Consider the following 14,063-nt stretch of genomic DNA (forward strand, 5'->3'; position numbering starts at 1 on the left):
AAAAGAAAGATCCCCAATGCAGTTTGTGAGAAACAAACCCAGGTCTTACTTAAGGGAACAGGAATTACTCTCCTGACTTCAGTAGGTCTTGGGAGAGAATCTCAAGCATTCAAAACAAATCCAAGAATGCACTGTTTTTCCTGCATTTCGTGTGGTGATGTAATCCATCTATAATCATACAAAACATCAAATACTAATATATTATACTGTTTAGGTCTAAGGACCCAGTCCTCCTCCCTCTCAGCTCAAACGATGAGATTCTTATGTGGGACATGAGAGAGAGGCGATATTAATTTTCAAACGGAAAAAGCAAGCAGGACCAAGCCGGTCTTAAAAATGCAGATCAAACTGTCAATACACATTTGCAGTGTTTCGTCAACTAAAGGGGAAAAGAAAACATCAATATAGGTACTTGTCAACAGCAAAGCTCTCTCCAGGTCTCATTAATGACTAGCTATCACAGAGAGATGAGAAAAGCACATGGCACTAATGCCTGTATTAAAAGAAATTAGGTGTTTTTTTATAGAGCGATTATATCACAGGAGGTACATTGCATGGATCAATTATTAGACGGATTACCTCTTTCTGCACAAACTTCTGGAACCCACAGGTTATAACTTCTGCCGCGTTGTGCACAGTGAGGAACACCGGGATTGGCTGCCATTGGGAGAGAACAAAAATGCCCAAATCAACCCACAACAGTCACACACATAGAAAGGGGTACTCCTCTTAGGGACAGCTGTACCACATGTTTGTGGTATTGGGGTTTGTTCTGTTTTTTAAACTGTAAACCCACACCACATCTCCTAAAAGGGATTTAGACCTATTCCAATCGCTATTACATGGCACGGGCCATCTTTAAATGCAGACCCTGCTCGCTGCTTCTCCCACTTTCAAGTGCTCAGTCGATTTGTTTGTACACAACTACCTCAGTAAGATTTGGTCCAGGTTTATGTCTCTAGCTTTGCCTCTCTGTTCAAGTATCTGCAGCCTCCACAGTAAACAGTTCTCATTAGTTTTCCCATCTCTGTCTACTGGTACTAAGAATAAAGTGTGACTCCTAGCAACAGAATTATGGGCAAGATGATTTTAGGTGATTGCGTTCAGTTACTGCTAGGAAGAGCTGCCCAAAATTAGGGTAGAAATGTAATAGTTCATACACAAGTGATGTTGAAATTATACCCACTGAGGTATCTGGACACCATCCCAACATGAAATCATTAAGAAACAAATGATAACAATAATGAATCAAACTCATTGCCGCAGGCAAACCCAACCAGAATTAGTGGTTCATAATACTTCCTCCAAATCAGATCCATGGTCTCTCCAACAGCTGAAACAGAAGCAATTCTCTGCTCCAATTAAGATAATCTAAAGACTAAGGCAATGTTAGGAAGCAGTATTTCCCCACTTGTGTATAGTATTTAAATCACACGAGTAGAGATTGAGTTAATTTCTCAGTGATGTCCATGCCTTTTAAGTATCAGGTGATATAAGCAGCAAATATCTCTCAAATTTGACTTTGTATTCAGAACTCTGTATTTTATGGATTTTTCTTTTCATTCCCATAAAGCTAGATAAACATCGCTAATTAAACATTTTAAGTCATAATGATAACTAGGGTAGATTCATAAACACAACAGTGACACCATGGTAACTTTTAACACCTCTAAATTAGCAAGGAATGAAAAACACACAAACACAGCTGGCATGAAGTTGTCAGCCTCAGCTTCACCAATTTTGAAAACCAATTCTCAACCTTGTTGCTGGACAACTGAGAACAAAAAACCAGAAGTATCTAACACAAGCATCCTGAGCCTGACACAGTAATAGGAAATACAAGGAATAACCATACACAAGGAAAGTTGACAGCGGAATTCACATTCTTGCTTTTGGGAAGCCAATTTATTGGGTTTTTCTTTCCTCCCCCCCTGTTTTTGGCTCTTCCAAATATGTTTTGGAGCCAACAATGGCTCCAGTTTGCCTAGCCCAGTTAACCTTCTCCATATGTCTGCTGTCTTTGATGTGAGTATTTCTTAAATTTGTGAGTGGGCCTAATGCTTATGAAAAGAAAGGTTCACTGGTTGGGCAGGCAGGGTGAATAGACTCTGTACAAACCTCCCCTCGCAGCTCTGCATACTTCTGTTAATGCACCACAGTCCAGAGCTAAGCAGCCCTCCTCCAGTTCCAGCCCTGAACTCCTGGGCAGGGGGGACTGACAGCACCTCTAGGGAGAGGCACAAACAGAGATTAAGATTGTAGCCCTGCCAGTGCACAGGAGTGTTTGAAAATGGGTCTCCTTGGCTTTGATCAAAAAAGTGCATGTAATTTCTGCTTTAGGAATAAACCCTCTCCATTCAAATACGCTGCTGAGGTGAGCCAATTCAGGTATGAGTTTGGGATAGTCCATTTTCCCTCTCACTGTGTCATAAAATTGTTGTATGCAAAGTTATTTTAAGTAAAGCTTCTATGAAGGACTGAATTTAGCCACAGAATTAGGCTTCTAAATCCCCATCCAAGTACAACAAAAAGCCATTCAGAAATGGGAGATGCTTCTTAAGAAAGGTTTGGGATACAAATCAAAACCATTCACAGCCCCCCTGCCACTCCAGTGCATCTCACTCTTGAATGACCAGAGCCGGGACAGGAGGGAAACAAGGTAATTTACGTGATGACTAGGAAGTAAGAAGAAATAGCAACGAGGATGTGACTCATACCTCCTCCACCTTCCAGGTGAGCAGACAGAAAAGATGATGCTGACAAGGCTTTATTGCCATTTCCAGACAGGGCTCTCCTTGGGGATCTTTGCTCAGTTTACACCAGGGAAGCCCAATGGAACTTGCTTTGACAAGGAACCAAGAGGAAATAAATGCAATTACCCCGAGACAGAGCTAATCTGGAGGCATGGGGCTTCAGAGCACGTGCCTGTGCTTTACAAAGATCACTTGGGCGCGAGATGAGGCCCCCAGCCTTGTGGTGAGGACAGAGACCTCCTGTCCTTTTCTGCCCTACCTCTCCACCAGGACATTCAAGGGATCACTACAAGCAGAATCTTGTCAAAAAATCCCTTTTGAGTCTTCTTGGGGTTTAGGAGATGGCAGGAGCAAGCTGGCTTTGGAGTTAGATAAAGATGCATTGACAGAATGCAGAAGGGAACTAGTGCAGGATCTGGCCTTGCAGACTGCATAACAGCAGTAAAACATTGCTATTTTTAAAAAATTCATGTTATTGCCTTCCTTTTTTTTTGTTAAGAAAGACTATATCATTTAAGTAAAAAGCATTCAACTTTAATGAAAGCAGATTTGAGATCCTCTAAATAGGTTATTGTGATTCAAATGGATCACAAAACTGATTAATCTAACCCTTCCCATAATCTCTTTCCAACTTTCAATTTATTTTTTTCAAATCCTGCACAGCATCAAAAGCCTCTCACTGAAATGGTCTCCAGCCTTTTCCTGGAAGGATTTCACACAGATCCCACAGCCCCGTTCCCCCTTTTGCAAAGTTACAGCTAGTAACTTCTTCAGCTTCTTCCCTACTTGCACAATTCAGACCACTGAGGATCTGTTCGGCAAAATACCGAGTACTCTGGAGAGATGCTGAGTGCTTTGCACTGTCATAGAAGTGCTTTTTGATGCTGCTCTGCAGTTTGTAGGTTTGGATTGCTGCTCTAGCACCATCAACAATGTATGTATTATCTGAACCCCTCCTCCCTTCTTTCTCCCCGACCCAGGAACAGCGTTAAGCACCTTGTATGAAGAGAATGTTCTTTGCTCGTAGAGGTAATAAAGAACTGACTTCTACTTGTGTGTTTCTTACCAATCTAGACAGTGCCCTAGAGCCAGCATAAATAATGCCAACAAACAGTACCGAAGCAGGAAGCCATGACAGGATTTCAGACCTGTGAAAACAATTAAAATCCCATTACTTCACCACATTCTGTTTACATACAATCCACAACAATTGCTTGCAAGGAATATAATAATACGTATATATGTACGTATTTTCAAAGGTGTGCATATTAAATTCATTGTCCGATTGTTCAATAAAGGAGTCTGAGACAGAAATTAATGACTTCATCTAATCCCAGATAGAAGCTATCTCCAGATACATTTTCTTTCTTTTACTCTTTCCCTGGCTCCTCTCCCTGCAAAAGTGTTTGTTTCATGGCAATTACTCCTATTGCTTTTAAGGGAGAGAAATTTCAACTAATTTCCTTGATGCATTGTAAAAGGAAGAAAAACTGACAAATGAAGGCATAAAATGGTGTACTTGCACCGACAGCACACATTTTCACTATGTACAAATACACTTGCCCACCCACACATTCATTTCTCAGCCAGATTTACAAAGAGATTCTTCCTAAAGATCAGATTGTCTCTGTGGGAGCCTGTCTCTTGAGATTTCCTAATGATACTCCTTTGACTAAGCCAAACTCCTAGAGGCAGTTTGACAACTAATGGAGGAATGAAGTCATCACAGATTGAGCTGATATTTTTTTTAGCCATGGTTATTGCAGTAGGGTTAGGTTTCAGTTCTGAGAAGGGGCTTCAGAATTTGCACTTTTCCTTTTTTGATCTTGGTACTTAAGGGGAAAAGGGATCAGGTAGCTGGTAAATTTCAGAGAGAATAATGTAAGATTTTCAGCAAGGGAGGAAAAGACCTAAAGTGATCTAAAGGCCTGATCCAAATGCTTCTCAGGACTGAAGACACTGCTGCCTCCATTCACTCTTCCCAAGCTTTGAACTGAAGTCAAGAAAATGTTAGTGAATAATGATGGTTCTCAAAAGGAAACCAAATTGCTTGTAGTTCCTTATTTTGGATTACACTACCCACTAGCATGTAAGAATCAAAACCTAATTATAGCTACCGCTACACTACCATACTTCATGGATCACAAGAAAATAGACCACTAAACATTGACATCAGAACAGTCTGAATGAAGATAAAACATGCCTGAAGATTCATGTAAACACAGACAAGGAAAAAAACCTAAACATCATGTTCCCTTTTTTTTTTTTAATACATAATTTTCTAAAATACTTGACCAAAACCCCAGGGTAACGAAAACAGAGTAATCATTAGATCCTTTCACTGGCATAAATATTTGCTCTGGTTTTGGGAGTATTCACTATCATTTTGTATAAAAACACTGTTCTTTTTAAGGTTATTGACTTCAACCGGAATTTCACCAAGACCAGAATCTAAAACTGTCATACCTCATTACCATCGAGTTCACATCAGACAAGAACAAAAATACCCCCACCCTATTGGAACTGCAACAAATAGAAGAAAGGGGGAGGGAAGAAAAGAAAGGAGGGCTGGGAAGATGAAAGGAAGACACAATGAAAACTGAACGTTCATTTAGAACATAACACTCTTTCATGTTCCCCACCACTAAATTCCAGGAATCCCAAATATATCTTCATGTCCACAGCAATACTGTGAAGTGCAATGGAAAAGGGCTTCAGATGCTTTTTCCATGATGTAAGGGTAAAATTTTATGCTGCCAAGTGGGAATTTCAGGACTGAAAAAGAATGCATGGATGTTTGATGTAATGTGTCAGCACCAACAATCTGTCTTGTATGTAAACCAATTAGTAGCTTCTTATGTTGTCAATACAGTGATGTACACGCAGAACAGGAAAGCTCAGTGGTGAGCTTGTGGTTGTAGGGTTAATTCCAAAGCCCACTAAAGTCAGTGGGTAGCTTCCCCTAAACCACACTTAGAAGCTTTGGCTTAAGCAAGGCTCTGAGCTGCTGCTTAGCTGTGGGGAAAATTCAGCCCTACAAGAAATGCCAACCCGAACACATAGGATTTCTGAGCCTACAAGGGTTAGGCAGGTGCTGGGTGGCAGATCACAGTGCTGGAAGCATTATGCAGATGCTACACATATTCCTGTGCGCTCCACAGAGCCCTCGCTTTGGCTACAAGTTTTGCAGACAGACACCATTCACCCTTTAGAAGCAACAATGATGGTGACAAAGTCCCTTACAGCTGGGAGTACTGGGGCGGGGGGGGAGAAGCAGATGAAAAGCAGGACATTCCCAAAACCTAAGAGAAATTACTCTAAGTAATATGTTTTTATTTGGTCTTTATTGTGAAGCTAGCGTTCCTGACTTAAGACAAAGGGTGATGATCTCTATGCAATAAAATAATTCCGCCGAGACACTTTGGGATAACCTGAACTGTCTCAGAAAGCATATGAGATCAGTCCACATGACAGAAATACCGAGACTTTGTGGAACTAAACAAACAAATAGGTAGCAGTTTATTATTTGAAGTGTGACAAGACTGGGGACTGGATATGGTTTTCTTAAGTATCCTACACGTGCACTAAAAAAATAAAAACCAGGTAGATTCAGAGACCTATATACTGTAAGACAAGGGGGAAATGACCTCACTTTGGAGGGGGAAGGAGCTTAAGAGGAAGTGGTAGAAGCTTTGAGACATTATGTTTGGTTTTGGGTGAATTTTGGGGGGTTTTGGGGTTTTTTGGGGTTTTTTTGGGTTTTGTTTGTTTGTTTGTTTTGTTTGTTGTTGTTTGGTTGGGTTTTTTATATACAGGAGATATATGCTACAGGTCCAGTCAAGCAAAACATTAAAGCATGTGCATAATCCTTCTGAAGAAAGACAGAATTAAACTCATGCTGAAGTAGTTGGCTGAAGTATAGCCAAAACATTTCAATTAATTCTGGTAATTTCATTGGGTCTATTCTAGAACAGGCATTCTGCTGTATTAGCTAAACTAATGAAGAGGTTTCTCCTCAACAGGTATTTTAATGACTTTTCCTATAGTGTGCTGACATCTAGTGGCCTCAACTCTCCATCGTCAAAACACGAACCAAGTTTTCACCAAAACTTTTCTTCGATAAAAACAACCTCTTCCAACAGTAGAAAATGTTTTTTGTCCAGTATTTTCTTTAATGTCTTCCAAGTTTTGAAAAAATGAAAATACCTTTTCCAAGCTGGAAAAAAGATTCAATTTCTTTAATTTCACAATTTAAAGCAAAAGTAACCATCTAGTCACAAAAAGTTGAACTAAAAAGGACTGACGGCTGTATTCCTTTGTCCTTTAGACTGTTCTGTGAAGGAAAAATGTGCATAAGCAATATACATTTTATAATAATATATGGATCAGTAACTGCCACTAAAGCAAGGTTCGGACCTTAGTCCTGCCTCTACCTCTATCACTGACAGCTTTTACACCAATATCCCTGTTTTGCCTATGCTGCAGATAAAAGATAGGAAGTTAAATTCTATTTCCATTCACAACTTCACTTAAGTTTCAGTGCTGATGTAGTCACTTGCATAGACATGAAAACAGAATTTAGATAGTTCTTCTGACATGCACGCAGGATTTCATTCCAAATTAGGAGATTCAGTTTTGCAAGCCAGCTGTTTGAAATCCAGTCAGAAAATTCATCAGTTGTCACTTGCTAATACAGAATGACTGAAAAAAAAGTACATTAGAAAGGAACTCTGGCAATCATCTAGTCCAATCTCCCCCAGCTTCAGAGTCAAGTCACATTACTCAGGTCATCGTTCAGTAAAGTTCTGAATATCTCCAGAGATGGAGATTCACCGGTTGCTGTGGACACACATCATCTAAATCATAACATCTTGCAAAATAAAAAAAGATATGGCACATTCCATACCACAGAATGGATCCACCTAAGCAGAGTACAGTATGCTGGATAACTCTACTGAGTCGCCATCATGCTCAGTTCAAGCAGATGATTTTTGTCTACACAGGACCTTTTAATTTGGAGTTTGATTATTATATCAATCCTGTACTGCAATGGCTGCTTTTGCTGAGGGGGGTGAGTGATTCCCATTTATGGGACACACTTAGAGAAAAAGGCAGATCACATTTGTGGGCTTCGCTGCACTGAGGTTTTGGGAAAGCACGTGTCAATGATCTTAACTAACATTACCAAGGTTTTTCTTATAATACTATAAAATAATCCAGGGAAGAGATGTGAACAGATGGGTTTTAATTTAAGGATAAGTTATCCTTATAGTTTTCACTAATGGCTATGCTTTTTTGATTGTCTTACCAAGGTTGAATTGAATCCACTTCGTATTAGTAACCAGTTGAAGTGTGTGTCATTGAACATTCATTAGCCTAAACCACAAGATCTGCCCTACAACTGTGAAGCAGAACAAATACACAGGCATACACACTGACTTCTATTTTAGCAAGTTAGTAACTTCCACAACCAACAATGTTGTAACCCAGCTACAGAAAGCAAGTATTCAGCAGATACTGAAAAACCCACCGTACCTTGAACACAAGTTTATCTCCACCCAGCCCAGCTTCCAGCAGACATGAAGCAGAAGTCCACCCACTAATGTCTGCCACCTAAAATAGAAACAAAACAGCACCTCTGAATTGTTTGTCCTTTTTAACCATGTGGACCATGACCTTAGAATCCACAGAATTTCTCACAGCTTACCCGTGACTCTAGTTATCTACTGTTTCTCCAGGTTACCAAGGATGCCACTATTCCCCTTTAAATATAGCATTTTTGTGAGTCTTCATTTCCTCCAAATTTTCTAATACTCTAGTTCTTCCAGCTCCTGTTTCAAATGTTTTGTAAATTACCGTCTACTACAATTACCTTAGTCATGTTACTTAATCCCCATTGTATTATCTCTTCCCACACAAGGTTTACAATAATAATAGAGATGTTACAGCTGTGATGATCTGAAGACGCAAGTGAGGCAAGGTTTGTGACAAGGGGTGAATATCTTCATACATAAACTGTTATTTTTAGAACAAATAAACGTGATTTCTGGATTTAAAAACTCACCTCAGCTGAAGTAATAAGCCCCCAGGATGATGTGTGTAGTCCTAGTTGTTTCAGACATTAGCTCTATGACTTCCCGTGGTTATTCATGCTGAGCTTAGATTACAAACTCCCTCGAATTCAGACTCCTTTACCCCCCCCCACCCTTCCCACATCTTGTGTAGCAAGCACCAAGTTAAGTGCCATCAACAATAACATCGTTATGCTGCATGAGCCTCTGATTCAGAGCCTCTAGAGAAAACATCTTTACAGCCAGATAACCTCGCATATAAAGCACAATACTGCGGTTTTCTCATTGAAAAGGTATATAACAATTACATATATTCTGCATTGACTTATCTATCTAATGACTTACCCTACTATAAAGGTCTTCCTTAGTCTATTATGGAAATAGTATGCGAGACCATAGAAATGCTTGCAGATAACTTAAAATTAGTAGTGATGCACACTGATTTTTTTAAGCTTTAAAATAAGTTACTAGCTTCCTTCTTCCTTAAGCTAGTGGTTTTCAGAGACGTGTTTGGATGAAACTCCTTGAACATCTAGCAGAATTCAGAGAGAGAAACTGTACTACAGTGTTAAATCACATTAACATCTGTAACAGGTATAGAGGTGATTTTATTTATTATTCCCATTCATTGCAATGCATTTAAGCAGTTATTTAAAATCTCTCCCACACATACACAAATAAACAAGTATTCACTTTATGTAGTATTAAATACAGTTGGACAGTGTCAGAAAAGAGCAAGTTCACTGTCTACATGGGTATGATGAATACTCAATGCCACTATCACAGCTCATTTCACTTTTTTTAAGTGAGGAGCGTATGAGAGATTAAAAGCCAGGTATCCATGATGTTTGCTGCAGGCTTGACCGTGCTGTGTTCCAAGCCAGTGATGAATTGCCATCAACTTTATTGTGAAGAATTTCCTCTTGTCTCAGGTTTTAAGGACAGAAGTTGAAGTTAGTTAACAGTTCCCAACAAACGATAACAGCACCAACTGAGAATAACACTCTTTTCCTCCTTTGCTCATCCATCATAGCTCTAAATGAAAGTGCATCTGAACCACTTCGGAATTTTCAAGAAAAGGTCACCTTTAAAAGACAGAACTTATGGAAAAATATTAAGATGCCGAGATGCATTTCCAAATCATAGAAAAAGGAAATAACTGTGATAACACAGATACCATAAGGCAGTTGCTTGACACTGAGATATGCTTTTTTACTATTGATTTACCACACTTTTATTTTACATACATTACCCAAAACCCTTTCCCCATATGATAAAATTCTTGTCCAAGAGACAATCTGTGTGTGTGTGAGTCAGAACCGAAGAAAGCATTTGTTGCATATTTAATAGAGCTGAGGACACTCAAAGAAAATAGAGATTCCCAAGGCAATTAGTTGATTGCAGGCCTGCGGCTGCACAGCATGGCTTATATTTTTGTCTGATGTGCAGCAGTAAAGCAGTTAAAGATATCCAGTGTCTGCAGACTTTACTATTCTCTCAAAAGAACAAATGGGGGAAATCTTGACTTTAAGGGGCCAGCTTTTCACTAAATGTCTCACAAATTATTAACAGCACTGATGGTATATATGGATATTTGACAAAACATTGTTTCTCATTACAATCATTAAGATATTATAGTGACTTGTGATGCAGAGTTACAACAATGGCTAAGCATGAAAATAAGCAACATGGTATGCCTAAACATGGGTTTAAGGTTGGTTTTCATTAGCATAGCAAAAGAATACACCACAACTGCACATTATCCATGAGTGCCATTTCCAAAGAAGACAGTCTGTACTATAATTGCTACTTTTCTATGATGAAGCATAAGACTTTCAGGAAAATGAGAAATGATGGAGTCTGTATATCTTAATTACATCATCATCATGATGTTTAAAAATTAACCAAGACACATTAATGAATGCTTTACTAAGGCTTCATGAAGTATGTTCTCTAGACAGCAAAAGCCAGTAATGACAAGAGGTACTAAAGTTAGCTTCAGCATGGAACTGCAAGACATTTACTGATTTAAGTAATTTTTCAAACAGTTGTATTCTTAAAACAGTACTTACCCTTGAAAAAGGGTAGGGTAGGTAAATTTCAGGACAGACAGGACATACTGGAAAACAAATACCAAATTAATGGACATCAAACACCTACAGCATTCCAACATTAACAAGCAATCGTGAGAGAAACAAAACACAAAAAGTTTCTAACAAAGTAAAGAAAAATAAAAAGACAAAAAAAAGTTTTCAGTAATTTCTCTTCCCAAGTCAGAACTGATGGATGCTGCCCCAGTCACTGTGGAAGGTAGCAGACACTAAAGTACATGAGGTGTGGAGTGGACACACTGAACAATGGAGAGAAGGCTACCTTCTCAATTGCTCTTTCACTTTCTGAGCACACTCCATGCATCACACTAAATGGGAAAAGGATTAACAGGAACTAAAAGACATAAGCACTTGTCATTTAAAATCATATCATATCACAGAGGCAATCTTTAGCAGAGTCAAGACCAATAATCTCAACCTAATTGTCTCCTGATGATTAATTCGTCTTACAGACCTAACATTCTGTTCACACACTGTTTTGGGTAAAATATTAAGCAGTCCGTAAAGCCTTTTGTAGGTTTAATACATGGGAGATAAAAGGAAAGCCTCTGTGTCATTGCTTTAGTATGCTTTGTCAGGGTCTGCATGTATGGATGCTCATGTCTTTTCACACTATATACGTATATAAGCAAATATGAGCCAGAAATACATATGCTTTTTTTGATGTGTATATCAGGATCTAACAACGTCCCCGAATGAAGCATATAAATACTATTTCTGCAAAGGAGAAGAATGACTGAAGGTTCCTCAGAGGCAAGGAAAGGTACCTGCCATTCCTTCCAAGTTGTCAATGGCAAAAGGAGAAACTGAAAGCTTTCACGAGAGAGGAAACTGTGCTGAGCACATTGCAAGGTCCAGATTTAGGTGTGGGGGGGTGTTGCTAAGAAGCATCAATACACAGAGACAAAAAGAAGCTGGCATCATGACAAAGCATGTTGATTCACAAAGGGTCGTGTCATACATACATTTGTCTGAACCACCACATGGGTTTTAAATCAGGACAATATACCTGCAGGTGTCCATACCCCCAACTTGCATTTACATACCACCTGCAACAACTAAAAGGCCTATACTCTGGTTATTTATACACTAAAAACTACATTCAGGTTTGCAAATGGAGGCCCTATGTCAAAGTCCTTCCAACTTCCTCTCCAGTATAGTTAAGCACTTTTTCCAATACTTGACGCAATCTGGCAGCTCTCCTAGCCCCTTTCTGTTTAACTAATCACTGCTCCCAGCAGCCTGTCAAATAAAGTGTATTATCTCTCCCTACAAACTTTGCTTCACATCTCGACTTCAGTCTACTTCTGAGCATTCTTAACGGCAACTGTACCTTGGAGCCAGTGGCCAATGCTAGAAGAGATTCCATTTTCACCTCCAAAATGCTGCTTTACTCTTACTCTCCCTCTGGAAATCCCTACTGCCCTAGTTGCTTCAAAAACATCTTTTCTTTCAGAGATCTGCACCAGAAACACAGACACACTCTCTAATAAATAGGACACCGAGTAGTTACTCTAGTTCCTCCTCGAGGGTGAACAAGCTACTTCAAACTGTGTTTAAACTATACAATTTTATTCACAACATAGACATTTTCAGCCTACTTATCCTTCTGCATAGATATTTCAGCATTATCAACAGGCAATTAAGCTGCACAGTGGAAAACAGACTTCTCGTCCTTAATTTGCCGGTTAATCAAACTGCCAAAGGGTCTGTGGAAGATAATATTTGTTTCACCAGTGCTTTGAATATTTCAGATTTTTCCCTTGGATACTTGGTATTATTGCTCCAGTTCACTGATCTTTTGGAAACGTCTGTGCGTTCAGTGGTTGCTAGATACTCAATAATCAAATACATTCAGCATCTCTGATGCTTTCAAAGTGGCGTAATTTCTGGCTCTACAACTAACATTTTATTCGTTTGAATAATAATGATGTCACCCCTTTAATGTCTTAAATATGCCATTATTGAAACACACACGTCATGGGAAGGCGAAGACATGGCACGCTGAGAGACGCCAGACCGGCGGGAGAAGACAGCGATCTCCTCAGTGAGGAGGGCACAGGGGGACGGGCACCGGCGTGATTTTGGGCTGAAATACTTGCGTTTTTTTTTCCACTGGTGGGGTAGCCCGGGAGGGGCTGACGCGCCGGCTATCCCTGAGCAGGCCAGGGCAAGGGGAGGCCACCGTCCCTCCTCCTCCTCCTCCTCCTCCTCCTCCTCCTCCTGCTGGGTGCCTGCACGCACCTCGCCCCCTCAGGCGCGTCCCCCCCCCCCCGGCTCCTGCTACGGCGCATCAACCGCCCAACGCCCCCCCCCCGCCTCCTCCGCCTCTCCCACTGCGGGGCTGGGGTGGCCCCGCGGCCGCCCTCACCTTGTTGGTGAAGCAGGAGGCCAGGTAGAAGAGGCAGAAGGCGAGGCCGCCCGCCGGCCTCTTCAGATACATCTGTCACCGCCGCCTCCCGCCTGCGCGGGCCCGGCCGGCCGCCGCCATGGCAGCGAGACGTGGCGCCGCGGCCGCGCCAATGGGCACCGGGCCCCGCCGCCGGGCGCCGCCTCCTTAAAGGGCCGTGACAGGGCCGTCACCGGGGGGCGACAAGCCGGGAATGGAGCCGGCAACGTGGGCTCGCAGCCCAGAAAGGCAACCGCGTCCTGGGCTGCATCAGAAGAAGCGTGGCCAGCAGGTCAAGGGAGGTGATTCTGCTCCGGTCTGGTGAGACCCCACCTGGAGTGCTGCATCCAGCTGTGGAGCCCTCAGCACAGGAAGGACATGGACCTGTTGGAGCGGGTCCAGAGGAGGGACACAAAAATGATCAGAGGGCTGGAGCCCTGCTCCTATGAGGAAAGGCTGAGAGAGTTGGGGTTGTTCAGCCTGGAGAAGAGAAGGCTCCAGGGAGACCTTAGAGCAGCCTTCCAGCACCTGAAGGGGGCCTACAGGAAAGATGGGGACAGACTTTTTAGCAGGGCCTGTTGCGACAGGACAAGGGGTAATGGCTTTAAACTAAAAGAGGGTAGATTCAGACTAGATAGGAGGAAGAAATTTTTTACTCTGAGGGTGGTGAAACACTGGAACAGGTTGCCCAGGATGGTGGCAGATGCCCCATCCCTGGAAACATTCAAGGTCAGGTTAG

General features: G+C 41.3%; 1 protein-coding gene across 5 annotated transcripts in view; it reads right to left on the reverse strand.

Annotated features, from left to right (window-relative positions):
- Nucleotides 1-13,466, reverse strand: part of TMEM241 (transmembrane protein 241) — a 58,108-nt gene extending 44,642 nt beyond the window's left edge. For 4 of the 5 annotated variants that reach the window (XM_074576831.1, XM_074576834.1, XM_074576832.1 and 1 more), the window contains exons 1-5: nt 13,307-13,463; nt 10,897-10,943; nt 8,289-8,366; nt 3,820-3,901; nt 580-657 (exon numbers count right to left, since the gene is read on the reverse strand). In XM_074576831.1, coding sequence (XP_074432932.1) covers nt 580-657; nt 3,820-3,901; nt 8,289-8,366; nt 10,897-10,943; nt 13,307-13,378 — 357 coding nt within the window. In that variant the 5' untranslated portion in view covers nt 13,379-13,463. Of the gene's footprint in view, nt 1-579; nt 658-3,819; nt 3,902-8,288; nt 8,367-10,896; nt 10,944-13,306 lie in introns of all 5 variants that reach the window. The other variant, XM_074576830.1, reaches the window with a different exon arrangement.
- Nucleotides 13,467-14,063: the final 597 nt, after the last annotated feature.

This window comes from Larus michahellis, chromosome 2 (genome assembly GCF_964199755.1).
Source record: "Larus michahellis chromosome 2, bLarMic1.1, whole genome shotgun sequence".
Taxonomy (NCBI): domain Eukaryota; kingdom Metazoa; phylum Chordata; class Aves; order Charadriiformes; family Laridae; genus Larus; species Larus michahellis.